Source organism: Phragmites australis, chromosome 23 (genome assembly GCF_958298935.1).
Source record: "Phragmites australis chromosome 23, lpPhrAust1.1, whole genome shotgun sequence".
NCBI classification, from domain to species: Eukaryota; Viridiplantae; Streptophyta; class Magnoliopsida; order Poales; family Poaceae; genus Phragmites; species Phragmites australis.
The window spans coordinates 7,446,289-7,473,253 of record NC_084943.1 but is presented as its reverse complement, the minus strand read 5'-3'; the positions used below and the strand labels follow the sequence as shown (position 1 = coordinate 7,473,253).

The 26,965-nt window shown below is 43.0% G+C and overlaps 2 protein-coding genes across 3 annotated transcripts; one reads left to right on the top strand and one right to left on the bottom strand.

The window, feature by feature from the left end:
• The first annotated feature begins 12,441 nt into the window (after positions 1–12,441).
• Positions 12,442–16,911, top strand: LOC133906116 (probable solanesyl-diphosphate synthase 3, chloroplastic). Its single transcript, XM_062347902.1, has 6 exons — positions 12,442–12,862; positions 12,965–13,101; positions 14,631–14,758; positions 14,846–14,949; positions 15,727–15,854; positions 15,935–16,911. Exons 1-6 carry the CDS (start codon positions 12,448–12,450, stop codon positions 16,481–16,483), a joined length of 1,461 nt encoding a protein of 486 aa, XP_062203886.1. The 5' UTR covers positions 12,442–12,447; the 3' UTR covers positions 16,484–16,911.
• Positions 16,912–21,132: 4,221 nt separating this feature from the next.
• Positions 21,133–26,624, bottom strand: LOC133906170 (WEB family protein At5g55860-like). 2 transcript variants are annotated; one of them, XM_062347976.1, is made up of 3 exons: positions 26,437–26,624; positions 25,438–25,655; positions 21,133–23,148 (listed from the first exon to the last, which is right to left on the bottom strand). In XM_062347976.1, the coding sequence occupies exons 2-3, from the start codon at positions 25,603–25,605 to the stop codon at positions 21,376–21,378; spliced, it is 1,941 nt and encodes a 646-aa protein (XP_062203960.1). In that variant the 5' UTR covers positions 25,606–25,655; positions 26,437–26,624; the 3' UTR covers positions 21,133–21,375. The 2 variants fall into 2 exon arrangements, with proteins under 2 accessions (XP_062203960.1, XP_062203959.1); XM_062347975.1 differs by having other exon boundaries at positions 25,438–25,635.
• Between the last annotated feature and the right edge of the window lie 341 nt (positions 26,625–26,965).

The following is a 26,965-nucleotide window of genomic DNA, read 5'->3' as shown; positions in this document are numbered from 1 at the left end:
ACATAATGTATTTTCATTTTTTACAAAGCCAAGGTGGAATGTTGTAGATAGAGAGGACAATAGGCTAGGTGCTATGTGATGTACTCATGTTACGGAATGGATTCATGCCATCTATGCTCATAACAAACCTAATATTTCTTAATTCTTCAGTGAACCACCCAAATGTAGAATCAATAGTTTGCCATTGAGCTGAATCTGTGCAGTGTCGTATCATTGCGTCGTTCTTATGACCCTCCTTGTGCCACCGCAACAATTGGGACTCATTTTTGTTTTGGAACAAACGCTTCAAATGGAGAATTACAGGGAAATACCACATCACCTTTCTTGGAGGCCCTTTTCTCTTGTTGCCTTCATCCACATCACCACCGTTATTTCTACGCTTGTATCGCTGGGTTTCACAAATAGGACATTGATCTAGGTCTGCATACTCTCCATGAAACAGGACACAATCCTCCTTACATGCATGTATTTTTTCTACCTCCAATACCAAAGGACAAACTATCTTCTTCGCGTCGTAGACGGTCTTGGGCACCTTGTTCCCATCTGGTAGCATGTCCTTTAGCAGATGCAACAATACTTTCAAACTCCTATCAAACCAACGATGGGTTGCCTTCAATTATAGAAGCGTAAGCACCACGAACAACAGCGTGTATTTCTCCTTACAGCCAAGATAAATGGTGTCTTCGAGTCTCGCACCAGTTCCTGGAATTTGGCAAACTCTCCATCACTATACTTGTTGTGCCCCTCAGCATCACGCACCATTTGGTCCACATTCCCCATGAAATCCACGTAGTCATCATTGAATCCTAATATGTCTGCGTCCCTGAGATAATCATCCATATCACGGGCTAGCGGGATTCCTTGATCCATACTGCCGTCCGGGAGGACCTAATCCATTTCCCCTTTGTTAAGGCCTTCCTAACTGTGTTTGTTCCAAACGTGATATCTCTCTTTGAATCCATGCCTTAACAAGTGATCGTACACATTGTTGGCTTTTGGGAACTTCTTCTCGTTCTTACAATCATAGCATGGACACCAAATCATCATTTTACCCCGATCTTCCATATCCACCACCACCACAGTCAAGAAATACTTCACCCCATTTATGTACTCGTTACAAGTACGGAAATCAAGGTACATCCAACTTCGGTCCACCATCTACAAATTCAAAAAATATTAATTCTAAATAGAAGCGACAGAGAAGATAGAATAAGTATAAAAATTCTAACTCAATTTAACTAAATTAAGTGTGTATGTGTGTTCTAGTGATATTCAAGAGAACAATTAACATCTAAATATGATACATGTTATCTATGGCAAATGATCCTAGCTAATTTCTAATATGCAAAGATAGCTTCTAATCTCATTCGAGGATATGTGGCCCGATAGGTTCTAATCCCATTCGAGGATATGTGGCCCGAGTAGGTTTCCATGCTCTTGTACGGTTCTAAAGGAAATTTTGGTAGTACATCCCCGTTGTTCTCCAAATACACGTCTCAGCAACGAGCTGAGAGGGTGTGTATCCAGAGAATAACAGGAGACGCCACCGAAATTCTCTCTAGAACTAGACAAGAGCACAGAAACCTACTACTCGGGTCACATATCCTCGAACTATCCAAAGTACGTGGATAATTTGAGAGTATCTTCTTATAAATATGATGAGCTGCCAAGTTATATTTATAATCAAACACTTCCGACTAGGAGACGTAGGTTACGCATGTACACTAATTAAAGGGGACAATCCACATATATCAAGATCTAGGAGAAAGAGCAGAATTGTTGATTCCAACTCAAACCCTAGAATCCACCATGCATATATGAGCAAGAGGAGGAGGAGAGGGAGGAGGCAAACCTTCAAAGGCCAGGAACAGACACCAACTTCAAATCACCGAGATTTGATTTGGCCTCAACAGAATCACCAAAAAAAATTGCCCATTTGCCATGTAGCCACGATGGACAGACACTATCTGGTCATGCTACTCGGTGAATAAAATAACAGTAAACATTACTCATTAGTGACGGGTTATAAGAACACTCGTCATTAATGAGTGAGCCATTAGTGACTGGTCTCATAACAACCTGTCACTAATGAGTGGCCCAGGCAAGGATTCGCCAAGGCTACATTTAGTGACAGGTTATAAAGACGCCCGTCACTGATGACTTAATATTAGTGACAGGTTATAAGGGCATCTATCACTAAGTATTTAACATTAATGATGGGTGATAAGGATACCCATCACTAATGACGAATGCAAAGATTGACTTCTACAAACAAGAGAAGTACATGCATGCAAACAGAGGGTACTTCAACATCCCATTCAACAGAACTGAACTGAACTTTGATGGACGACATTCTAAAGCAATATCAGGATTTGGCAGCCGTCTTCACAGTTAAGAACACAGATATACATCCAAAAACTTGAATTTAACTCAAGTCAGTCATACAATATAGTTATGCATACTAGTTATGCAAATATCCATACATCATTACACTTGAGCATTTGCAGGAGCATATAACGTCTAATACTTAACATAGTTGAAATCTACAATATTGTATCCTAGTACTTTATCGATATATATTAGCGCATGAATTAGTGCACTCTCTTTCGTTTGGCATGGATGACCTGATGCTTTACCATAGACAATAAACAAGGTCTTATTAGCTGATTCATTTCCACTTAAATGAAATCTTATATCAGCCTAGAAGTTGCCTTCAGCAGTGAAGTCCACTCCAGGGCCATAAAAGCTTAACCCAAATTGCTCCATGGCTTGATCTAAGATAGCATGAAAGATAATTGCCGCAAAGGTGTCACCAAAAATATCCTACAAGTAAAGAAAATAAAATTATGAAAATAATGCACGCTAACAGTCATGTATATCAAAACAACCGAATTATATATTACTATACCATATCATATTCATTGAACTGAGTAAGTCTCTCACTGATCGAAGCCAAATCCTCTTTGCCCTCCTTAAGCGCTTTTATTCGAAAATAGTTGTAGTCAGGCAAAAAGAGCCCATGCTCCTCAAGCACTTTCAGGCACCCTTCAACGGCAGTTTTTTCAGAATGCAACAAAATCGGTGATGCCTTGCCACATGCCCTAATAGTGATATCCTCACTACTTTCTCCCCTTGAACGTATGTCAAAAGAGATAGATAGCTTCACAAAATTCTTTCCATCTAGAGTGGATTGCACCAAAGGTACAGTACCACCTATCGTAGAGATTACCTCTTTAAGCCATATGATTGGTTTCAACACCTACATGATAGGATGATATGAATTGAGCCTAATGTACTATAAACTCAATGAAATTGTTGTGTCCTAATGAGTGTTACTATGAGCCTAACAATGAGGGAGAAAAAGAAAAGAGGTTACTATGATCGGTCTCGATCATGACCAATGGGGAAACGCTGATGGGGGAACGTCTGGAGGGTAGTGTACACCTGGTGCATGAGCCGATGGTCGAGTTGTCGGGATCCAACCAAGTCCACCATGGCTACGGCAACGGCCCCCACCACTACCTTGATCCATCGCCCTAACCATAGCTGGCTGCAGTCGTGCACGCTCTGAAGATCTGGCGTCATTATTTGATAGGGAACTTATGTCGTATCTATACGGATCACAAGAGTTTGAAGTATATTTTCACTCAAGCCGATCTGAACATGAGACAGCAAAGATGGCTCGAGTTGATCAAAGATTATGAGCTAGAGGTTCATTATCATCCAGGCAAAGCGAATGTGGTCGCCGATGCACTAAGACAGAAGGTTCATTGTCATTGCCTTAGAGTCGAGCCCAGGAATGTCACACTTTGTGATGATTTTCACCGACTTGGGCTCAAAATGGTTTTGGATGGCTTCCTTGCCAATTTGGAGATCAAATCCACTCTCCTGGACGATATCAAAGTAGCTCAAAAGGATTAAAAGGGCATGGCCCAAATCCGGGAGAAGTTGAAGATCAGCAAGGCCATATGCTTTTCTGAAGATGCTCAGAGCGTTCTGTGGTTTAGGAACCGACTAATGGTTCCAAGGGTCGAAGCACTAAGGAAGAAGATTCTTGATGAGGCTCATGACTCTTTGTTATCCATTCATCCAGGGAGCACGAAAATGTATCAAGACCTCAAGCCACAGTTTTGGTGGACTCGCATGAAGTGAGACATCGCTCGATATGTAGCTGAGTGTGATGTCTGCCAAAAAGTGAAGGCCGAGCACCTCAAGCCAGCTGGTACACTTCAGCCTTTGCCCATTTCTTCCTGGAAGTGGGAGGAAATTGGAATGGATTTCATTACCGACTTGCCGAAGACCTCGATCGGTATGACTCCATATGGGTCATTGTGGATCGACTCACAAAGTCAGCACATTTTCTTCCCATGAAAACCCAATACAATGCAAAGCAGTATGCGAAGTTGTATCTCACCTGGATTGTGTGCCTACATGGGGTTCCAAAGAAGATCATTTCTGATAGAGGCACACAATTCACTTCTCACTTCTGGAGGGTTTTGTTGGAGCAAGAGTTCATCTTGCCCCAGCAAATACGGCGAGAGTTTCTTCTAAGGAGGAGACTCAAGCTTGGAGACGAAGTTTAAGAGGAAGGAATACCATGAATGTATTGATGGTAGAAAAATGTATCACTCTGGGAGGAGTATCACAGCGTGACTTGGTGTGTTTTCACCTTTGTGTCTTTTTTTGCTGTCTTGCCCATCTTTTCTCCAAAGGACCATAATCTCCTATTTATAGGTTCGTGCGTAGCTTGGCGTACAAGTTATCATAATGTACAAATATCCGAGATCTGATTGAATTACTAGGCCTTATCCCGGATAACTACCTTCTACCCTATCGGGGAGATAAATATCCACCATGGTAATCATCATGGTGCCTGCCCCCTAAAGGGGGCGAGCCGATCACCGATTGCGACCCGGCGCCGCACTGTTAGGGGCGTCAGGATAGCCTCCATCACGCCGGGGTGTCAAAGCGGCATCCATTAGTCTAGGTCTTTAATGTCGGTCACTTCCTTATAGGCAAAGCACGATCGGTGCTCCCCTTCCAGCAGATCTTTTCAAAGGCCTGCTGACTCACCCTGCTACCTTCGGGAAGGCGGCCTGAGTAGCCCGAGGCGGGGGCCTCGGGAGGCATGAAACCGGGAGGTGAAGGCTTTCGGAAGCAGGACCCCGGAGGGCTGGAGCTTCGGGGGGCCGAAGCTTCGAAGGACCGAGGCTTCGGGAGGTCATGTTTTGGGGAGGCTTCAGGAGATCGAGCCGGCGGAGCCAAGGGAAGGATTCGTAGGTACGAAGGGGTATCGTGAGGGGATCTGATGACATCAGAGATCGAGCTTTTAACAGAGGGTCCGGCGATCAAGGCTCCAGAGGGACCTCAATGGTGATCTTCAACCATTATCCTCAGGCTGGTTTATTTTCCCCCCAACAGCTTTCAAGAGGCTATACAAATCGAACTCTTTCATAGCACGGCATACCTTCCTCAGACCAACGGCCAAACCGAGAGGGTAGATCAGATTTTGGAAGACATGCTTCGAGCTTGTGTTCTCACTTATGGGAAGAGGTGGGACATATGCTTGCCCTTCGCGGAGTTCTCATACAACAATAGCTTCCAAGCGAGTATGAAGATGTTGCCGTTTGAAGCTCCATATGATCGAAGGTGCCAAACGACGTTGAATTGGTCCAAATCCAGCGAACGGGCTTTCCTAGGTCCAGATTTGGTCAAGGAGGCAGAAGATCCTGTTCTGAATATCCGCAAGAATCTTCTCACGGCTCAATCCTGGCAAAAGAGCTATGCGGACCGTCGCTGTCAAGACCTCGAGTTCGCAATTGGAGATCATGTGTACCTCAAGGTTTCGCCGCTCAAGGGTGTTCGCCGATTCCAAGTCCGAGGCAAATTAGCACCTTGATACGTGGGACCATTCCAGATTTTTGCTCGACATGGAGAGGTGGCATATCAACTGGACTTGCCTCCGTGTCTCTCCAACATGCATAATGTGTTGCAACTGAAGAAATGCCTCGGAGTTCCAACCAAGGTCATTGATGTTGCACCTCAGGAGTTGCAGCCAGATTTGTCGTATTGCAAGCGGCCGATAAGGATTTTGGGTGAAGCCGAGCACAAAACGCGGTGAAGTTCCATCAAATTCATCAAAGTCCAATGGAGCAACCACTCAGAAGATGAGGCAACTTGGGAGCGTGAGGATAAGATCTACTCTGAATATCCCGAGCTCTTTGCAGGCTTGTAAAAGTCGTTGTAAATTTTGTACAGTTGGAATAGTTCACATGTATGTGTTTATCGCCATGTGGAATAAAAAGGTGTGCATTGGGTTCCATCTCTCACAGCATGATGTCTACTCACAGCGTGCTCATCGTTCTCTTCCCCCTACTCATACCGAATCTCGGGGCGAGATTCCTTTTAAGGGGGAGGTTTGTCACGTCCCAAATCCTTAATCACGCAATTAAGTATAATCATGCTTTTTAAGAATTATGTTTAATTTTGCATAATTGTAATTCGAAATACTAATGCACTTCATTAAAAGTCAATTGGATGAGAGAAAAGAAATTCGGAAGGGAAAAAAATAAAATTCGCAGTCAAAACGGACCTTTTTCTCCAACATGTGGGCCCCACAAGTGGCCCACCATCCCAACCACCAAATGAGGCAGCCCTACCTGCTCTCTCTCTCTCTCTCTCTCTCTCTCACCTCCTCTCACTCCCCATGTCCCCATCCGAGCTGCAGCAGCAGTAGCTCCCCTCTCACTCTCCCACTCAAGCTCACTCTCTCCTTTCTCCCAAAAATCCGAACTCAAGTGGGGGATTCAAGGTATGTATGTTGTACCATTGCATTCTCTATCTCATGAGCTACTTATCTTTCCAATCCATTTTCGTTTTTATAGAAGAATTGAGTAGTTCTTGAAGTTCTTGACGTTCTTAAGCTTTTTGGAGCAAAAATGGAGTTTTGGTCAAAAATGAGCTCTAGAGTCGTGTTGCTAGTTGATGAGTAAGTTCCAGGACCCTTGGACTACCCCTAACATGTTCCCTTTAGGCTTGGAAAAGATCACAATTCGAATCAACCAAAAATCCACTCGAGAACAGCTTTTCTAGGCTAATCCGGTTATTCTGGACTCATCCGAAGACTCCAGGTTCAGCAGAAATGGCCCGTTGAATTATGTTCAAAGTTGGTTAGGGTTTAGGGTACGAGATTGGTCTAGAATCCTTTGGATGGGGCATATGCACATTTGTGTACCACAGATTTGTAAAGTGAGTCGAATCACATGAGGGAAAAGTCATGAAGAACCCAAGTCTGTATCACCCGGATAATCTGGTCAAACCCAGAGACTCCGGGTAGTTGTGTTATCGAGTAACTGAGAGCTTTGTTCGGAGCCTCACTCAGAGTGTCTAGCACATCCCGGATAGTCCGGACCAACCCGGAGGTTCCAGGTTAAGTTAGAGTAGTGGTTAACCGAGAGCCTTCACTGGAGGATGGCTCGGATACTCTGGAACCCTGATATTCCGGATTCACCCGGATACTCCGAGCCAGTCAAATAAAAAGGCAGCAACTGAGCGCCTCTTCCGGAGGTTCACCCAGAAAGTCCAAACCCGGATACTTCGAACCAATCCGGATACTCCAGATGGTTGTTATTTTCCTGTTTTTTGTTTAGATCGTTTAGTATTGCATTGATTCGCATATCTTATACTTCTAGCATATTGTTAAGCATTGTGGCATGCCTTGCTGCATTCATTCATGCTCATCATTGCACGCGTTCTTGTTTAGCTAACAAGGAGCCGGAGCGGGAGGCGATAGTGGTCGAAGCCAACTCCAATCTTTCGAATTTCTGCGAGTGTTGCGTGGGTAACTATAGGCAGTCACCTGAGCAGCAAGGCAAGCATCTATCATATTGCATCTTTGTCGAATTGAATGAAATCTAAATATTGATAAACTATGCTTATGTATAGGTTTGCATGTATGGGGAGTCGATGTCGGGTTTTTATGGGTAGAACCTATGTTGATTGCATAATTCCTACCTTGAATTGTTCATCTATATCCTTGTAGCCTTGGTAATGTGGTAAATATCTAAGAGTCAATCGAAATGCTTAGCAATGCATAGGTCCTTAGTAGAAGACGAGCAATGGTTCGACCTGTGTTCGCGAGCTTAGGACTTACTACTTGTTCACGTATATGGTTATGTGGATGTTGGTTGGATGAGTTGTGAGTATGAGACGAGATGTGGGCAGTGTTAGGGGTGACGTCTGTCTCGAAGGAAAGTCCTGGGGGCAGTTCAAGAGAGGAACATGGGCACCGTAGACCGCTTGCAGTGTTTAAGGCCGATTGTCGGGGTAGTTGGCTTTAGCACTTACCTTACTCACCACATGCCGATCTAATGGTAAGGCGAGCTAAATAACTTCACAACTGTTGCTTTGTGGGCCAGGACACCGATGGTGTGAGCGAGCGGGCTTGTAAGTGGTACTAGTTTGCTCCGGGGGTAGTTCTAGTACCGCCGCACCGAGCGATGCACAATCCACACGATTGGGGCTGGTTGGGAAAGGTTGTCACGAGTACCCCCTTGTGCGTACTTTAGCAGGTGGCACAAGCTGTATGGTCCTCGTGTCATGTGGGTCCAGGAGTATCCTCTGCAGGGTGTATAAACAGTTTGAACTGCCGCGCTCTCGGTCATGAGCATGCTATTGTTTCATTTGCACTCAGTTATATAGTTCTCGTTTGTGGGTGATGGTTCGAATATGTGGTTGATGGTTCAGTTATTATGGTGATGGATGAATTGGTTTAGTTTTCTTATATGTTAAAATACTTATGTTACAGTTTCATTTATGTTCAGTTGGTTATTGCAGGGTAAAATGGTATGTTTGATTAAGTATAGGTTTTCACACATATATGTCTAGGTTGCTTACCGCATATGTTTTACTTAACCTTATGGTCTATCCTTGCTAATAGCTCAATGCATAATCCTTGGAGTCAGAATATTATATATCCATATTATGTAAGTCTTGCTAGTACCTTCGTACTCAGGGTGCTACCCTTAAGTTGATGCAGGTATTACTGCTGCCGAGAAAGAGGTTGTCTTTGGCTACTTCGTGCCTACCGATCAGGGTGGCGGGCAAGAGTAGTGTATCCTACTAGACGGTGCCTAAGGGCATGTGGCACCGTTTTATTTTGTGGTTTATAAGTTTAACTTTTCACTGCGTAGTTCTTTTATGGTTAGGAGTTGAGGGGTTTTGTCTACTCCTAGCTCGCTTTTGTTGTAAATTATTGAAATCAATTACATGCTTAATACTTGTAATATAAATATTTATTACTCGCTCTTTATTAAACTATGTTGTGATATATATGTTGGAAGGCATGTGTTCCGTTCCTTAGGCACAAAACACGTGTCGGGACTACTGGGATGATATTCTGGTTAATTATCGAGGTTGTGATTATGAATAATGATCCTCCTGGTGATTAATTAGAATATTATTTGGACGGTTCCTCACATAACTATATTCAAATTTGAAAATAAAATCAATTTAAATCTAATGAGTAACCATGTGCTTCTTCTCTTTTCTTTTTGAGGAACGCCAACACCTTTTAACATCTTCAATGGGACTAATGTGTTCATAACCTCATTAAATTTATTAATCTCTTAATCGTTTGTCATCAATTATCCAAAACCCACATAGGGACTTAGATGCACTTTCAAATCCTAGAGGAATGTTCTTGAGAATCCAAGAGAACTCATAAGAGCAAAGAGACAAGGCACTCAGCAATCTTGCTGCAATTTTATATATCAGCTTATCAAAATGAAAAAAAATGTGAAGGTGAACAACCCTCCTAGCTGGTTATGAACACAAGTCATCACGTTTGAAGGTGGAAGGCCAACTGGTCGAAGCATTCAAGGAGTCTTTCTCGAGTTCTCGCGCGTCTGCTCAACTTCTGCGCAATCTTAAGTAAAACAGCAGTAACTCTCCCATCAGAAGTCCAAAAGACATGTTGTTTGTTGGAGGTGAAAGTAGACTTGATTATCTTTCCATCTATATATAGTATGCACAGTGAAACGTGAAAGGTTGTTGCGCCTTGCTATGGGAATTGACCCATCTATCACAAGGTATTGAACTTCAATCCTTCTCATTCCACATTGATGCACCTAAGTCCAATCAAAGAAGAAGAGGTGGGGAGCACGACCAAGTCACAAGAATTCAAAATATAGATTAGGTTAGCATTCTTCTGATCATGTATTTACTTAGCACGTCTTCTCGTGATTGGTCCTTGAGGTGCAGATGACTATCTTGGTTGTGGAGATGACCATCTTCAGCGTGGTCATTGAAGGTTGGGATGTCCTCATCATCCTCCCCCTCTTGAAAATGAGTCACCCTCGATTTGTTTGGTCCAAAGTATGGAGAGAGGTCGGAGACATTGAAGGTCTCACTAACACCCATACTTACTTGGAAGATTAATCTTGTAGGCATTTTCTTTGATCTTTTGAACCACTTTGAAAGGACCATCTGCTCGTGGTTGTAGCTTGCACTTGCGCTGGTCGGGAAAATAATCTTTTCTTAGATGCACCCATACCAAGTCACATGGTTCAAACAACATCTTCTTTCTTCCCTTGTTTGCACACCTCTCATACAGCTGGGTCATATTCGCAATATTATTTCTCACGTTTTGGTGAATCTTCTTGACATGTTCAGCATCATTGTTGCCCCGATCAACAAATTGACAAAGAAAGAAATACCTTTTCAATGGGGTGAAACACAAGAGAAGGCATTTGAAGAGCTAAAAGCTAAGTTGACATCAGCACCACTCTTTGTGGTCACGGATTTTGGTAAGACTTTTGAAATTGAATGTGATGCAAGTAGTATAGGGATTAGAGTACTCATGCAAGAAGGTAGGTCAGTTGCTTATTTTAGTGAAAATTTATGTGGTCCAACTCTTTATTACTTTGTTAATGATAAAGAATTGTATGCACTCATGAGAGCTTTGGAAACTTGGCAACACTACTTGTGGCCTAAGGAATTTGTGATACACTCAGACCATGAATTTTTTGAACATCTTAAGGGTCAACTAAAACTGAATCGACGACATGCAAAATGGAGTGAGTTCATTGAATCTTTTTCTTATATTGTTAAGTACAAGAAAGGGAAGGATAATGTTGTAGCCGATGCCTTGTCTAGACGTCAAGCTTTACTTTCTCAACTTGATGCTAGAGTTGTGGGCTAGAAAGTATCAAAGAATTGTATGTTCATGACTCATATTTTTCTAAACCATTTTCCAAATGTGGTAATAGAGAGGGCTAGGACAAAAAGAGGTGGGGAGCATGACCAAGTCACAAGAATCCGAAATGTATCTTAGGTTAGCATTCACATGATAATGTATTTGCTTAGTATGCCTTCTCGTGATTGGTCCTTGATATTGTTGGTCCTTGATGCATAGACAACTATCTTGGTCGCGAAGATGATCATCTTCAGCGTGGTCGTTGAAAGTTGGGATGCCCTCATCATAAACGTTTGAAATTTTGTATATGACATTCATGTAGTCAAGTTATGCACATAGAGGATAAGGAACTGAAATGCTCGACAAAAAATGAACAATGACATACTAGATAAGATAGTGTTACATTACCTATCATGTCCCATATATAATCATCATACACATAAGCTAGTTGACCACCCCGTCAGTGTCCAAAACCGTGCAGTCAGTGGCAGATGCAGAGGAGCCAAGGGAGCTTATCCACCTCTCTCCCTCTTCTTCTCTCTTTTCTTCTTCCTCTCTCTTATCCATGGTAAAAATAATAATTGGAGGCTCAGGGGCTCCATTGGCTGCGAAGAGGTAGGGGGCAAGCTTCACATTAGCTCATAACCAAGGTCATATCTCTATTATCTACAATTGAAATATTACTTTATACCAACACATGGTAATTGGAAGAGAAGATGCACAATTGAGGTTGTATTGAAACCTATAGTCGTCTCTTTGTGGATTTCAAGAAACATACCTAGGTCGCTAGAGCTGGAGTGCGAGGGATTCGGATCCCTTACTTCACAAGTGTGAGTCAGAGATGCACAGTAACATGCTATAGTGCTACAATAATCTACAGTCAAATATTGCAGAATGCTACCGTACCAAAATCTAATATATAGTCAAGTATTACAGTATAATACCGTAATCTACAGTCAAATATTAAATTTACATACAAAAATTAAATGTTAAAGCTACATTAACCTACAGTCAAATATTAAATTTACATGCAAATATTAAATGTTAAAGCTACATTAACCTACAGTCAAATATCACATCGTGCTACAGTACCTACAGTCAGATGGGTGGACGTTGCCGATTTTGCTACTCACTAGACGCTGTAGCATTAAATTTGAGATCCAACATCATGTGAAGTCCTTATCTAGAGTGCAGTGAGGCACTAGCAATGCAGAGCATGGATCACAGACCATAGTAAGATCTTTATCAATTTCATGTTCTCAAAAAGTAATTTGAGATCTTTATCAATCACAGAGCAAGGCAGCGATAAGGCGCGGGCGGCCATACAAAGCCGCCCACGCAGGCACGGGTCCCCCGCCTGTGGTCACCTGCCGCGTCGCGTGTCACCACAAGCTCCCAAAAGCACGCGGTCAACAGCCTCACCGCACGTCGCAGCGGCAACCAAAGAAATGGCGGCGCCGTCGTCCTCCCTCGCCTCGTCCTCCCACCTCTCCCGCCACGCCACCGCCGCCCCATCGCACTCATCTCCGCAGCAGCTCCGGCTCGGGTGCTTCTCCCGCCGCGGCGCGCAGACGCAGCAGCAGCGCGTGCGGTGCCGGTGGGCCGGCCGGGTGGCGCCGAGGCGGCGCGCGCCAGGTGTCTGCTTTGTTGTCTCACCCAGCCAGCCAGGTTCGTCTGACTTCTGTTGGCACTCAGCGCTTCTTTTCAGCAGCGTGGCAGTGTTGGAGTCGGCCTGAGTCGGTGTGTGTGTCTGTCTGTCTGTCTGTGCAGGCCTTGCTGCAATCGATGTGCCAGCAGCGACGATTCCTAATGACACGACTACGAGCGTGCCCGAGCGTACTTCCGTGTCCTCGCTTTTGGAGGTCGTATCGGACGACTTGCTGAAGCTCAACAACAATCTGAAATCAGTGAGCGTCTTGCCTTCTCCTGATAAAAGCTGCAGCTTTTTGTTCAGTTCAATCCCGATTGCTCTGGAAAGAGACGCATTCCTTCGTGTTTGATGTTTATTTTTAGGACTAAGTAGTGTCTCTTTCTGCGAGTACATTTGACAAAAAGCTGGTGGTTGAAATGAGTTAGGCCAGTTGTGGAATACTCATTTTAAAAGGATCATCGAGGAAAAAAAAAAAAGAGATCATAGTGCTTGCACTTGCATCCAGTTCAAACATGAGCTTGTGGTTGTCTATAAATCACTTCCACATGTTGCTATTACTGTTATATTTGCATTTTGTTACTAGTTGTTTCATTAGGAATTGACTTAGTTTTGACCAGTTCCTCAAACCAAGCAGTTGTTCATCTATGATGTAGAACAGAAATATCAATCAGAACATCTGGAAAAGAAAAGGTTGTGGCGATGGGTTGACCCTAATATTGAGGACTTTCTGCAAGTGTACTCTATAAACTGAGTGTGCATAGGAGAAACAGTGCATCTTTGATATATTTTTTGTGAAAGTGGGAACTTGAGATCATGCATGGGTTCACCTACATTATGCTAGGAGGCATGTGTCACCCAGTTTTGAAATTACGGATTAGGCCTTTGTATTACAGGAAATCACTTTATATTTTGTTCAATTCCTAGGGGCAGTATGCTCTTTAAATTTCTCTGTTGGGTTCGCGAGTGCCCATGACTCCGGCTGCCACAACTTTGTGCTTTAACGCCACAACATGGGTGCCCCCCTCTGTGGGTTCTGGGTGTATGACTTCAAGCGTGTACTGGTTGCTACTTCTTCAAGTTTGTTTTTAAGCAACTGGGACGAATCTACAGTTACAAGAACCAAAACGAGAGGAAGCTACGGCTAGAAGAATGATATGGAGAACACAAATTGTTGGAGAGATCTCATTCCCAGAGTTTTGATTGCTAATTGGCACTATATGTCAAAGCAGTTAAGAGACAATTGCTGTTGTTGTTGTGTTTTTTTTTTTTTTTTTTGCGAGGGTAAGAGGATATATGCTATCACATGAGTTGAGATTCTTGTGGAAAACTATGTACTGGTTGATGGGGTTCTTTGAGGAAAATATACAAACAAGCACCAAAAGGAAAGAAATAGACATCATTTGCTCTGCACCTTTGTGCAGTTGTTGGAATTCAGTATTTTACTGCAGAGTGCATGGGAATGTGTTATCTAGATTACTAAAGGCAGTGAGAGTTGAGTACCGGTGCATCCCTTTTGAGACCTTCCTATATTTTGATGAAAATACGGTGCTTGGAGATTAGCAGCACACAAGTGGCAAATGGCTTTAGCTGGTTCTTGTTGACGTTTTTGCATCCTCACTTCTTTCACCACTTCTCTGTTTTTATAAGGCAAGATACCAAACTTAAGAAACATTTCATGGTAGCAAATACTAATAACTGTGTCATATTAATAGGCCAATTTTTTTACTTTTTCTTGTCAAATTGGGTTCCTACCTATCACAATAACACCTAACATAACTTCAATAGCTTATTGGTGCAGAAAATCCAGTTTTGGTTTCTGCGGCTGAACAAATTTTTGGTGCTGGTGGAAAGAGATTAAGACCAGCATTAGTTTTTCTGGTGTCTAGAGCAACTTCTGGATTAGCTGGTTTGTCGTAAGTTCTCTTTGTTATTACAACCTTACCGTTTCTAAAGGAATGTTTTGGAATTATTCACGTAGACTTTCTTTTTATGGAATCCAGGGAGCTAACTGCAGAACATCAACGCTTGGCAGAGATTATCGAGATGATTCACACTGCAAGTTTAATACATGATGATGTCATAGATGATAGTGGAATGCGAAGAGGTACATATTGCTCCCTCTGATCCTAAATATAAGTTCATTCGGACATCGACATAGTGTCCAATATGACAATTTTACTAACAATATCTATGAAAATATATTATTTCAAATAGAAAAAGATATATGTTATGAAAGAATTTTTCATGATGAATCCAGTAACATCAACCTTGTATTGTCAATTTATATGATTTTTTATCTATTTATGGTCAAAGCTAAAAAAGGCTTTACTTAGGACAAACCTAAATAGACTTATATTTGGGATTGGAGGGTGTGTTATTTTCAAATAAGTCAGCAATAATGTCAAAATTTTGTTCTTTCTTTTCTTTTCTTTTCTTTTCAGTTTGTAGATGATGTTGCCTTTTCAATTTATTCGTCATAGGAACATTTCCAATATTACAGGCATATATTATTTTGGACATCATGATTTGTTTTGGTTTTCTTTCTCATATTCCTTTTAGGGCATGTCGTGATTGTCATCAAACGGAATCATCAGATTGTCATCAAACGGAAATCATCATATTCCAGGCTTCATGTTTTCATTTTCCTTTTTGTTTGAGAATTAGCCACGAGCTTCCACATTTAGTTAAGAAAGAGATCACTCGAGCCTGTCCTAGGTCTTGAACCTAGGTGGGCACAGAGGATAAACAATCTTCTCACCATCTCCGCAGCCAAATGTTTAATCTCAATGTTGAACCCATCTTGTTCATTATGATAGAATGAATGGCTCAAGATTCTACAAATTGACCAGTTGAGCCTAATGTGAATTTGATTGTTTTTCAGGGAAGGAAACTATTCATCAGCTATATGGTACACGGGTGGCTGTACTTGCTGGAGATTTTATGTTTGCACAATCTTCTTGGTTTCTTGCAAACCTAGAAAACATTGAAGTGATAAAGCTGATCAGCCAGGTAATCAAGGACCTGAGCAAGCTTTCATACCTTGTTTAAAACTGTACAAGATTTGCTTTACAGAAATTGTGCTCTTACAGGTAATCAAAGATTTTGCAAGTGGCGAGATAAAACAAGCATCTACTCTTTTTGACTGTGATGTCACCCTTGATGATTACCTTCTCAAGAGCTACTACAAAACTGCTTCTCTGATTGCAGCAAGCACTAGGTCAGCCGCCATATTCAGTGGTGTCAGCACCACTATTTGTGAACAAATGTATGAATATGGCAGGAATCTTGGGCTCTCCTTCCAGGTAGTTGATGACATTCTGGACTTCACCCAATCAGCTGAACAACTTGGCAAACCAGCAGGAAGTGACTTGGCAAAGGGAAATCTGACAGCTCCGGTCATCTTCGCTTTGCAAGATGAACCACAGCTAAGGGAGATCATTGATTCCGAGTTCAGTGAGACGGATTCGTTAGCTGCTGCCATAGAGCTTGTTCATAGAAGTGACGGAATAAGGAGGGCACATGAGCTTGCAAGAGAGAAGGGTGAATTAGCAATCCAAAATCTGCAGTGCCTTCCGAGAAGCGACTTCAGAAGTACCCTTGAGAAGATGGTAAAATATAATCTTGAAAGGATTGAGTAGATGGATTACTTGATTGCTCCATCGGATACAGACCTCTTTTGCAGGTTTGAAGTACTCCCATATAAATACAGCTTTTCAGCCCCTTTCAGAAGATATGATTTCAAAAGAAGTTCAGAGGAATTGCACTATTTCATACATATTCTGGGGAATCCCTGTGAAGCAGGCCATTACTATCATGTTTGATTCTGTGAGATGATTTATGCAGGATCATCAGAAAACAAGGACTTCACCACATGCCCGAACACCTTGTGCCTACATGTATCTGAGCTTACTTTGCAGCTCTTAAACTTAGCATTCTTTTGTTTTGCAATTTGCGCATGCTTACAGGCAACAAATTATGCGCCATACTTGTACGGGCACCCGACAGGCTGACACTTGTATAACATTTGTGCACTCTGGATCGATGGGATGTATATGTTTCTCTGGGATGTATGTGTTTCTCTGGGATGTATGTGTTTCTCTACTGTGGAACTCCACAATCACTCCCTTCATTAGTTTCATCCTACTGATCAACATCTTCCATTTTAAGGTACAATACTGTACATGTTAAGGGTTTTAGGGTTTTGGAATGGAGAATCCAGCCATGGGGTACCCAATTGGACGCTGAAAGCAAGACATTTTAAGGTACAATACTGTACATTTTGATATACTGTAAAAGAGAAAAATATACTGACGGTCCCTAAGTTTGTTTGGAGTGGTCGTCGTCGCTAAACTCACTAATTGGAGTGGAAGGTTCCTAGAAATGCTTAACTTCTGCATTTAAGGTCCCAAATAGCTAACCCTTGAATAAAAAAAAAGAGAAAATAACAGGGTTAAACCCCTGTAGTGCTCAAGATTTGTCTCTAGGGTCGATGCTTACTCCGTGTCGGTTCGGTTCGTGAATGTGGACGACCGGCCATGGTGGCTTACAACAATTTACGGTCCACAACAGGATGTTGAGAAAATTCAGTTCCTGCAGGAGCTGCGTGATATCCGATCTGGTTGTCAGGGGCCATGGACTCTAGCCGGGGATTTCAATCTGATATATAGGTCGTCGGATAAGAACAACTGCAATGTTGACCGCGCTATGATGGGCCACTTTCGCTACCTCCTCGACGACCTCGAGCTGCATGAGATTGAGCTCTTAGGCAGAAGGTTCACCTGGTCGAACGAGCGCTCCTTGCCGACTCTGGTTCATCTGGACCGCGTGTTCTGTACGGCGGATTGGGAGGAGCTCTTCCCCAATTGCCTGCTCCAAAGCTCCGTAGTGGGAGTTTCAGACCACTGCCTCGTCCTCTTGGGGCTAAGCGACAATATCAGGGGAAAGGCGCGTTTTCACTTCGAAAGCTTATGGCCTAGCCTTGAGGGTTTCCACGAGACGATGCTTTAGGCTTGGTCGTCTCCGGTGGACGAAGTTTGTCATGTCCATCATCTTGCCTTGAAGCTCGGCGGTCTTGCTCGTGGCCTGCAAGCTTAGAGCCTCAGGAGGGTCGGCTATGTGACATCTTAGCTCTAGCTGGCTCGTGAGCTCCTTCACTGCCTAGACGTGGCGTAGGATGGCAGGGTGCTGTCTGAGTTGGAGTCTTGGCTGCCCGTCGGCTCAAGCATCATTGTCTAGCCCTGGCCTCCCTGCAACGCACTATTGCGCGCTCCTGGTCAAGGATATCCTAGCTGCACGAGGGCGACGCAACCACTTCCTTCTTTCACATTCATGCCAGATATCGAAAACAGAAGAACTTCATCGCTAGTCTCAAGGTTGACGACCACATATTGACTTCCCAGGAGGACAAGGCGCATGCCGTTTGGGATTTCTACTCGGACATGTTTGGCTCCCCGCATCAAAGGAGCTCCACACTGTGCCTTCAGGCCTTTCATCCCGCTGACTACGATTTGGCCGACATGGATTGGGCATTTGAGGAAGAGGAGGTTTGGGAGACTATTAAGCATTTACTGTCGGACAAGACGCCGAGTCCAGATGGTTTCACGGGTCGTTTCTATAAAGTGTGATGGCAGATTATCAAGGTAGATGTTCTGGATGCGCTACGGGCGCTGCATGGCGGAGATAGCAGGAAACTCCACCCCCTCAACTCAGCTTTTTTTGTTCTACTACCCAAAGCACCGGATGCTGACCAAGTTTGGGATTTCATACCTATTAGCTTGGTCTATAGCTTCGCAAAGCTTGTCACCAAGATCTTGGCTAACCGTCTTTCGTCGAGGCTGCCTTCAATGGTCTCCGTGAATCAAAGCGCTTTCGTCAAAGATAGATGCATTCAAGACAACTGCCTGCTCGTCCAACACATGGCCAAGTTCCTGCACACTCAAGGGAAGCCTCGCGTTCTCCTCAAACTTAACATTACAAAGGCTTTTGATTCAGTCTCTTGGTCCTTTCTGCTGGAGGTTCTCGCGCATCTGGGTTTCGGACCTCAATGGATGAACATGATGTGCTTATTGCTAGCGTCCTCTTCAACGCGAGTCCTCCTCAATGGTTGCCCGAAGGAGATTATTGTGCATCGTCGTGGCCTCCGTCAGGGCGACCCTCTATCTCTGATGCTCTTCATCCTTATAATGGACATGTTGAACTCGTTGTTCATCAAGGCCGCAGGTGAGGGTTTGCTCCTGCTATTGGCAAGCCAAGACATTGGGCACCGCCTATCAATGTATGCGGACAACGTGGTGTTGTTTATTAGTCCGTCATCCCAGGATCTTGCAATGACCAAGGCCATTCTTCGTGCCTTTGGCGACGTGTTCGGTCTGCAGTACAATATGGTCAAGAGCTTGATCATTCCTATTCGGTGCCAGGAGAGTGACCTCGAGCTGGTTCATTCGGAATTGCCATGTGTAGTCACTAGCTTCCCTTGCAAATACTTGGGATTGCCTCTCTCCATTCGCAAGCTACGCAGGGCTGATCTCCAACCACTCATGGACAAGTTCGATGATTTTCTTCCTGGCTGGAAAGAGGGCCTTCTCACCACGGTTGGGAGATCGGTCCTTGTCCAGGCCATGCTAACTATGGTGCCCATCTTTTCCCTCATGGCGCTGGATGTCCCGAAGTGGGTCATTAAGGCCCTCGACAAAAGACGAAGAGCTTTCCTTTGGAAGGCCAGGCAACAGGTCCATGGCGGCCACTGTGCCGTTGCCTGGCAACGGGTGTGTAGGCCACTGGAACTCGGAGGCCTCGGCATCCACAACCTAGAGCTCTTCGCTCAGTCTCTTCGGATGCGGTCTTTGTGGCTGCAGAAAACGCGGCCAGAGCGCCCATGGGCAACCTTCAATGTTTCTGTTCCATCTAATGCTCATGCAATGTTCGCATTGTCGCTTATATCCGAGGTTGGAGATGGCCATTCAACTCTTTTTTTGGACAGACAGATGGCTTCTTGGTCGCTCGTTGAGGGATTTGGCTCTGACCTTGCTTCCTTTTTTGGCTAAAAGAGTTGTCGCTACGCGCACAGTTTTTGACGCCTTGCAAAACCGGGCCTGGATTTGGAACATCAGGGGTGGCTTGTCCGAGCCAGCGTTGACGGAGTACTTGCATGTCTGGGATGTAGTTGATGGTACGGAATTGAGTGCTGGATGCCCTGACCAACACTTGTGGGCACCCTCGACCTCGGGCGTGTTCTCGACACGATCGGCGTACCGTCACTTCTTCATGGGTGCCATCCACTTTGAGCCTCATAAGCAGATTTGGAAGACGTGGAAGCCGTTGTGGGCCAAGTTCTTCGTTTGGCTAGCAACGCTTGATAGGTGTTGGACAACGGACCGTCTTGAGCGTCATGGCTTACAACACCCGCAGAGTTGTCCGCTCTGCGATCAAGCACAAGAAACTATGCAACACTCGCTTACGGATTGTGTCTTCGCTAGAGAGATTTGGTTCAAGGCGCTTCGACGGATTGGTCTGCAAGAGCTAGCACCTGTGGTGCTTGATACAGTTTTCCAGACTTGGTGGCAGCAAGCTCATCGGAGAGCTCCCAAAGAGTCACGAAAGGGCTTCAACTCCCTAGTGATCCTTGTAGCTTGGTACATCTGGAAACTCCACAATTATTGCATCTTTGACAGTACCCATCCATCTGTCCGCACTCTGCTAAGCCAAATTAGTGAGGAGGCTTGGCTTTGGTGTAGGGGGCTGTTAGGTTGCATTCGTTGTTGAGTTGATTTCTCTTAGTCGTGGTCGTAGTGGCGCGAACATACACCTAAGAACAAACCTGGCAGTTAATACGGTTTTGTACTTATACTTTTCCTAATCTTAATATAATGATACGCAGTTCTCCTGCACGTTTGAAAAAAAAAGATTTGCCTCTACAGATATCATGGCTGATGGTGCAGATAGACTTTGCAATATAAGCCTAACTAAAATTTGTGACATGTAAAAATCATAATACATTAATGCAAAAATTCAGCAAGAATATGATTAAAGGATTGTTTGTTTGGACTTCTATTTTTGTCTTTTAGCTAAAAAATTGTTTTTGGTTTTTTAAAAAACTAATTCTAGATTTTAGCTGTTGACTTTTACAATGAATTTTTAACTTCTCGTCACATCAAAAATTAAAAAAAAAATCCTCTCAAACAGCTTCTCAACTTTATTCATTTTTTTTAGAAACAGACTTTTAACTTTTTCAGAAAACACTTTTAGTAACCTCATTTGTTTAGGTCTTTGACTTCTTAGACGTAGTAGCTAACAGAAACACAAACAAATATTGCTGCTTAAATATAACACTCAATTACAGAGGTACAGTGAACTCATGCAAAAATTCAGAAAGTGCCAAAGAAACAGGGAAAACATACATATAGAGAGAATAAAATAATGTCAGGAATATACTGCAAGGCGCAAGCAACAACAAATATATTATACAAATTATAGCGTCCAATCATGCATTCGAGTTTGGAATCACAACTTGCAAACAAGAACCTTGGGTACATTACACGGATTTTTCCCCGGGAATGTACGACGGTGAACTGCTGTCAGCATGACTCTTCTTCTTATGGAACATGCTTGTGATGTTTGGCAGCATAAAGCTCTTCCTCAATAACGTTCTACTGTTCCTCTGATGCCCCTCGTTCTTCTCAGTGGCTTTCCCAGCAGAAGCCTTCTGTACAGGCGGAGATCCAGTTGCATGTTCTTGTGCTTCTGTGGAAGGCTGAGCCTCCGCAGTTTTCTTCTGCTCCTTCTCTCGCCACCTCTTAAGCTCGCCTTCTACAGCTTTTTTTGCTGCTTCAGCCATCTCTGCCTTCTTTAGTGCCTCCTCTGTTGCCAATTCCATGTCCTCCATCTCCTTCCGGGCGGATTCCAATTTCTTAATTGCCTCGTTCTCACTGGCTCTGACGGCTTCCACTTGAGCCATAGCAGCAACAACTTTCATTTCACTCAACTTCTCTGACTCCTCCACCTTTCGGCTAAGAGAATCAAACTCCTCTTTTGAGATTGTGATCTTTGCTCCAGTTTCTGAAGTTGAGGCCCGAGCGGCACTTGCTCTGTCTGATAGTTGCTTGATCTGATCAAGGGCCCTTGCTTCAGCTGCCTTTGCCTCTTCTGCTTCCTTCAAAGCCAGCTGCAACTTTTGCTCAGCTTCTACTAATTCAACCCGAGCTTTTTCAGCTTCATCTCTTAGCTCTGCAGCACTCCTCTGCATCATCTCAGCTTCCTTCAGGGCATTCTTTGACTCAGAAGACAGCTGTTGAAGGGCCAACATCAAGTCATCAGAAGCCGATGTAGCTTTTGATTCAGCAGCTACAGCTGCCTCAAGCTCAGATTTGCATTTCTGAAGCTTGACATGTAGATCTCCAACAATGGATTCCGTTTCCGTATCCTTCTCTTTGAGCAGATTGTGCTCCTGCTTTGCAGCTACTAACTCCACTTTCAGTGATTCCACCAAACTCCGAAGAGAACTTTCCTCCTCTGCTACTTTCTGCAACATTTCCTTAGCGTCGTCCAACTCTGTGCTGACAACAGCCACAGCCTCTAAATCCTGACCCCGAGCATCTTCTATCTTTTTCTGCATAGATGCAATCTCAGAATTGGTTTGGTCTAGCTTTTCTTTGAGACTGTCATAAGCAGCAGGATCAAAATCATTTTTCAAAGATGACAATTTCTTCTGTGTTTCTTCCAAAGCTTGTTTGTATGTTTTCCTAGCAACATCCTTCTCAGCAAGGATTTGTGATTCCTCTTCGTGTGCCTGTTCTGTAGCTGCCTTAACGTGCATAAGCGACTCTTGAATTTCTGCAATCTCATTACGAAGTTGATTAGCCGTTTCCTTGTTGGCTTCAGTTGAGTGCAATGATTCCTCTTCCTGCTGGGCAGCAGACAACCTCATATTCAACGAGGTTTCAAAATCCTTCTTGAGCTTTCTAAGCTCTTGTTTTGCTGCATCAAGGTCCCCCAAAGCAACAGCATACTGCTCCCTTGCACTCTCCAGTTCCTGCTTCAGAGGACCATCTGTTCCAAGACCTTCATTCGTGCTGCCACCTTCAAGCTGCTTGGTTCGAGTCTTTGCATCCTCTGTTGCCTGAATGGCCAGATCTTTAGACTTGTTGATTGCATCCAGCTTAGCTGTTAGCTCCTCAACGGTTTTTTTAGCTTTCTCTAGCTCAGAGAGGGCCTGTACTCTGGTTGTCTCAGCATTACTCAGCTGTTCCTTGTATTTATTCAACTCTTTCTGAGCTAAGTGCAGCTCTGACTCCTTAGCTAACACCCTCTGCGACAAATATAATTTCAAAATTACAAAGCATCAGAGCATATTTGAACAACCAGACACCAAATAGATCAAGTAAATTCCATGGAAAGTCTGAAAGTTGAGACTATATAGTTGAGCTATGGCAACATATCAGTATTTATATAATCTTGAGGAGCAAAACATAAAGGAGAAATCAGGCAATACAATCCATTCCCTAAATACAGAAATTTTGATGCATGAAGAAACCAATTAGGCCATAAGCTTAAAGTGCATCCTCAAAAACATTATAGTAGAATCAAGAGTAACGAAAATTGGCAACAAGCAAAAAAATTGACTCAGAGCTGTGGGTTCTAGGTCCGCTACCAAGGTTAGAGAAGCTAGTTGGCAAATTCTGGTCATCTAATTGGATGACAAGCCAACATTGGGCAATGTGACATGTATTCCCGTCTGTTCCTGAAATGTTAAATTATTTGTACACAACTTATAGAAAGTAACTGGAATTGAGGAAAAAATCAACTTATATTTCTTTTCTTCATATTTTCCATTCCAGAACAATGAAAAGTAATTTACAAATCAGCTTGATTTAAAAAGCAATGTTCTCAGTTGAACTAATACATAAATTTGCATAGTTATTGATCCAAGAATCCAACTAGTGTCCTTTACTAGCCAAATGGGAGAACCAGGAGGGCTATACAGAAACACTTGAGATTCAATAAAGAAGTCCTGAAAGAACAGAAAAAGAAATATGCTGTAACAAATGATGCCAACTGTGCAACACTCCACATGTATTAAACTATTAATATAGTCAAGATAAACGATCAAATAAAATTTGTGCATAATCAATGAAATGCTAGACAATCTTCTTTGGTCATAAGACTCATCACTGCAGATTGTAAGTTTTATAATAATCAGTGAGTTTAGAAAGCCTCTTTATACCGAATGGAAAAGGAAAAAGAAAATAGGCAGGCAAAAGACAATTAAGAATCGACGAACACTATTCCCATCCCCAACCCCACCAAAGAAAGAGAGAGAGAAAAAACTACATAAATAATACTACAGCGGTACATGTAAGTTATATTACATGTTGAAATATGCTACAAAGCAAAAGGTTATAAAGACGAAAAAATCCACACTCACTGTTATGTATGGCAATGTATCAGCATCATGGGCCCCGGGCAGGACATACAGCCCAAGACAACTCAGTGGCTTAAGGGCTAAGGCACCGAGGCTTCAGTTTAGTTAACATATATTCACTATTTGTTAGGTTCTGATATCATAACTTCAGGATTTGATATTTCCATTAGAACTCAGATTGTTAGTTTCCTTATAGAGCATCATGTTATGGCCGGCTATATATATACATGTCATTATCAATCTAAGAATGCAATAAGAAGCCTCTAAGTTTTCCCTACCTCCTCTATCTCTCCCTCTTCTCTCTCACGACAGCCAGGAAGCCATCAGCCCATCACGGCTCTTAAACGCCGAGGTTCAGGACCTCGGCCACCAGTGCAGCAAGATTAAAATTTGAGGAAACCCACCAAGTTCCAACAATCACTCAATAAACAAAATAAAGAAATGCATTTCTGCCCTTGGGAGTAGACGCTCCCATCATTATAGTTGGGGCATAAGAGATTTTTCAAAAAAATATAAAAAAAAAAACTTATATGTGGACATGTCATGGACATGTAACGTCGAATTTCGCAAACGTAAGATACATCATTTGGAACAAACAAAAGAGAGAAGGATGGGAACACATACATGTTATATATTTTTAGTCCCATATGTCTTAATGTATGCCTCCACAAACGACCATATTAATCCACATTGCAAGTGCGTATAGTGTGTCCTCTATTAATGATTTTTTTTTCCTTTTCAGGAACCTTCCTACGAGTCCCAACTGGAATGGGAATAGGTGGTCATAAGGGCGGAATAGCTTTTCCATATAGTAAAGGCAACAATCTTAAGCAAGCACTGCATTGAAAATAATAAGAAATGAAAGGAGATAAACAAGAAAACAAAATAAAGAAAATTAGTATCTGATCCTTCTTCTGTCGAACTATATCAACAATATTTATAGTAGATATATTTTCCCTTAGGTTATAGATTAGAGAAATTCCTGATGCAAGTTTTGAAGCCAGCAGTTTTGGCATCAACGAAGGCTTAATAACTATAAGACTGTGTTTGTTTTAATGTTATAAGTATGTAGAACGTCAGAGCAAGCATCCTCATTATTCATGTCAAAATATGAGTGTGCAAACATATATGTAGCTACATTCATTATTTCAATTTTCATCATTTAAAAATTACTACCTCTGCTTGAGGAGCCTTGGGCTTTCTCACAGCTTTGTCAGATGAAGACCTAACCTCACCAAATAAACTCACTGCAGCTTTAACAGATTCAAACGGAGCTCTTGTGTCTATTTCTCCAATCTCCGCTTTTTCTGCATCAGTAGGCGGTGGGCGAGCTTTTGTACCCATATTTGCCCTTGCTTAAATACTTTATGAAAACTGCAACAAAATGGCAAATCCTGTTAAAAAAATTACGGCAGGAAAGTCATTGCCGTGTAAAGAAAGTCGGTAATGAACTCTGACATAATCAATTGAGTGAAGGAAATAACTAGGCTGTTTTAATATGTCACGAAGCAACAATATTATATGGTTTATGGACGTGTCAAAAAAACATGTTTAGATTATTCGAGTCACAATACTGGGAATTAGTTGTGGGACAGGTTAGTGAGATTCAAGTCTCCAAATGAAAATTATATAATCCTGGATGAAGCCCATCTACGCAATATTTGAGCCCTAGACCAGCCCTGAAGTAAAAAAATTATGCTCCCTTATATTTCTGTCCTTCTCCACACACATAGATTCTAGAAACAAGTTTCTAACTCATACAAGATTCAAGAAACAAGCTTTTATGTATCATCAGAAATGGTTGGGTCATCTCATATTGCTTATGAAAAGAAGCTCGCCTTTCCTAAAAAAAAGGCTCGCAAATCAACGAGGGCTTAAACAATACTACTGGTGTGCAGAATGCACAAGCCCAACCGCATCCCCTCAGCTTCAAGAATTACATTCGCATACAAAATGTACGGTAACAATTATAACTCTTCTCTCAGTGCCCGACGTCACGTGGGGAATGGTGGTTCAGTTGAACCACCCCCAAAGAAATTTGGGGAATAAACCCGACATCAGCAATTATCCACCACGCAGCTAAGGAATCCGCGATAAAACGGACGAATCGGAGCGTCCACCCCACGAAGAAACGATTGACCAAAATGAAGAATCAGCAAGTTAGGGCGTCCTTACCAGCACGAAAGAAGAAGAAATCAACACGCAGGACCAGAGTGGGACGAGGGCGACCAGGGCGCCTTCCTACGAGAGGAGGAGAGAGGGAATGCAGCTGCGGTGGGAGGGTGGCTAAATCTGGGGTGGGGATCGTGGTGCCGTGTTCGTCGGGGAGGAGGGGGCGGTGGTGGAGAAGCTGCAAAGGTTTGTGGGGGGGGGGGGGGGGGGGGAGGCGGAGGAATGGTGGTGGCCCGTGGACTTTGGCTGGCGAGTGGGGGATGAACACGGTTGGGCTCGGCGCGGGGTGGAGGGCACGATCCATGATGCAGTGCCCGGGACATGCCGTGCGTGCATTCTCTCTTAAATGGCTAGAGACCATTAAAAAAAAACCATTGTCATGTTTAGATATGGTACTACGTCCGTCTTTAAATACTTCTTCCAATTACAGATAAATATTATTTTGAATATCGATGCAGTCCAAAAATATATATTTAACTATTGAAGTACTTTTATGTGTAATAATATCTTTGTTCTCTGTCTATGCAAGGAA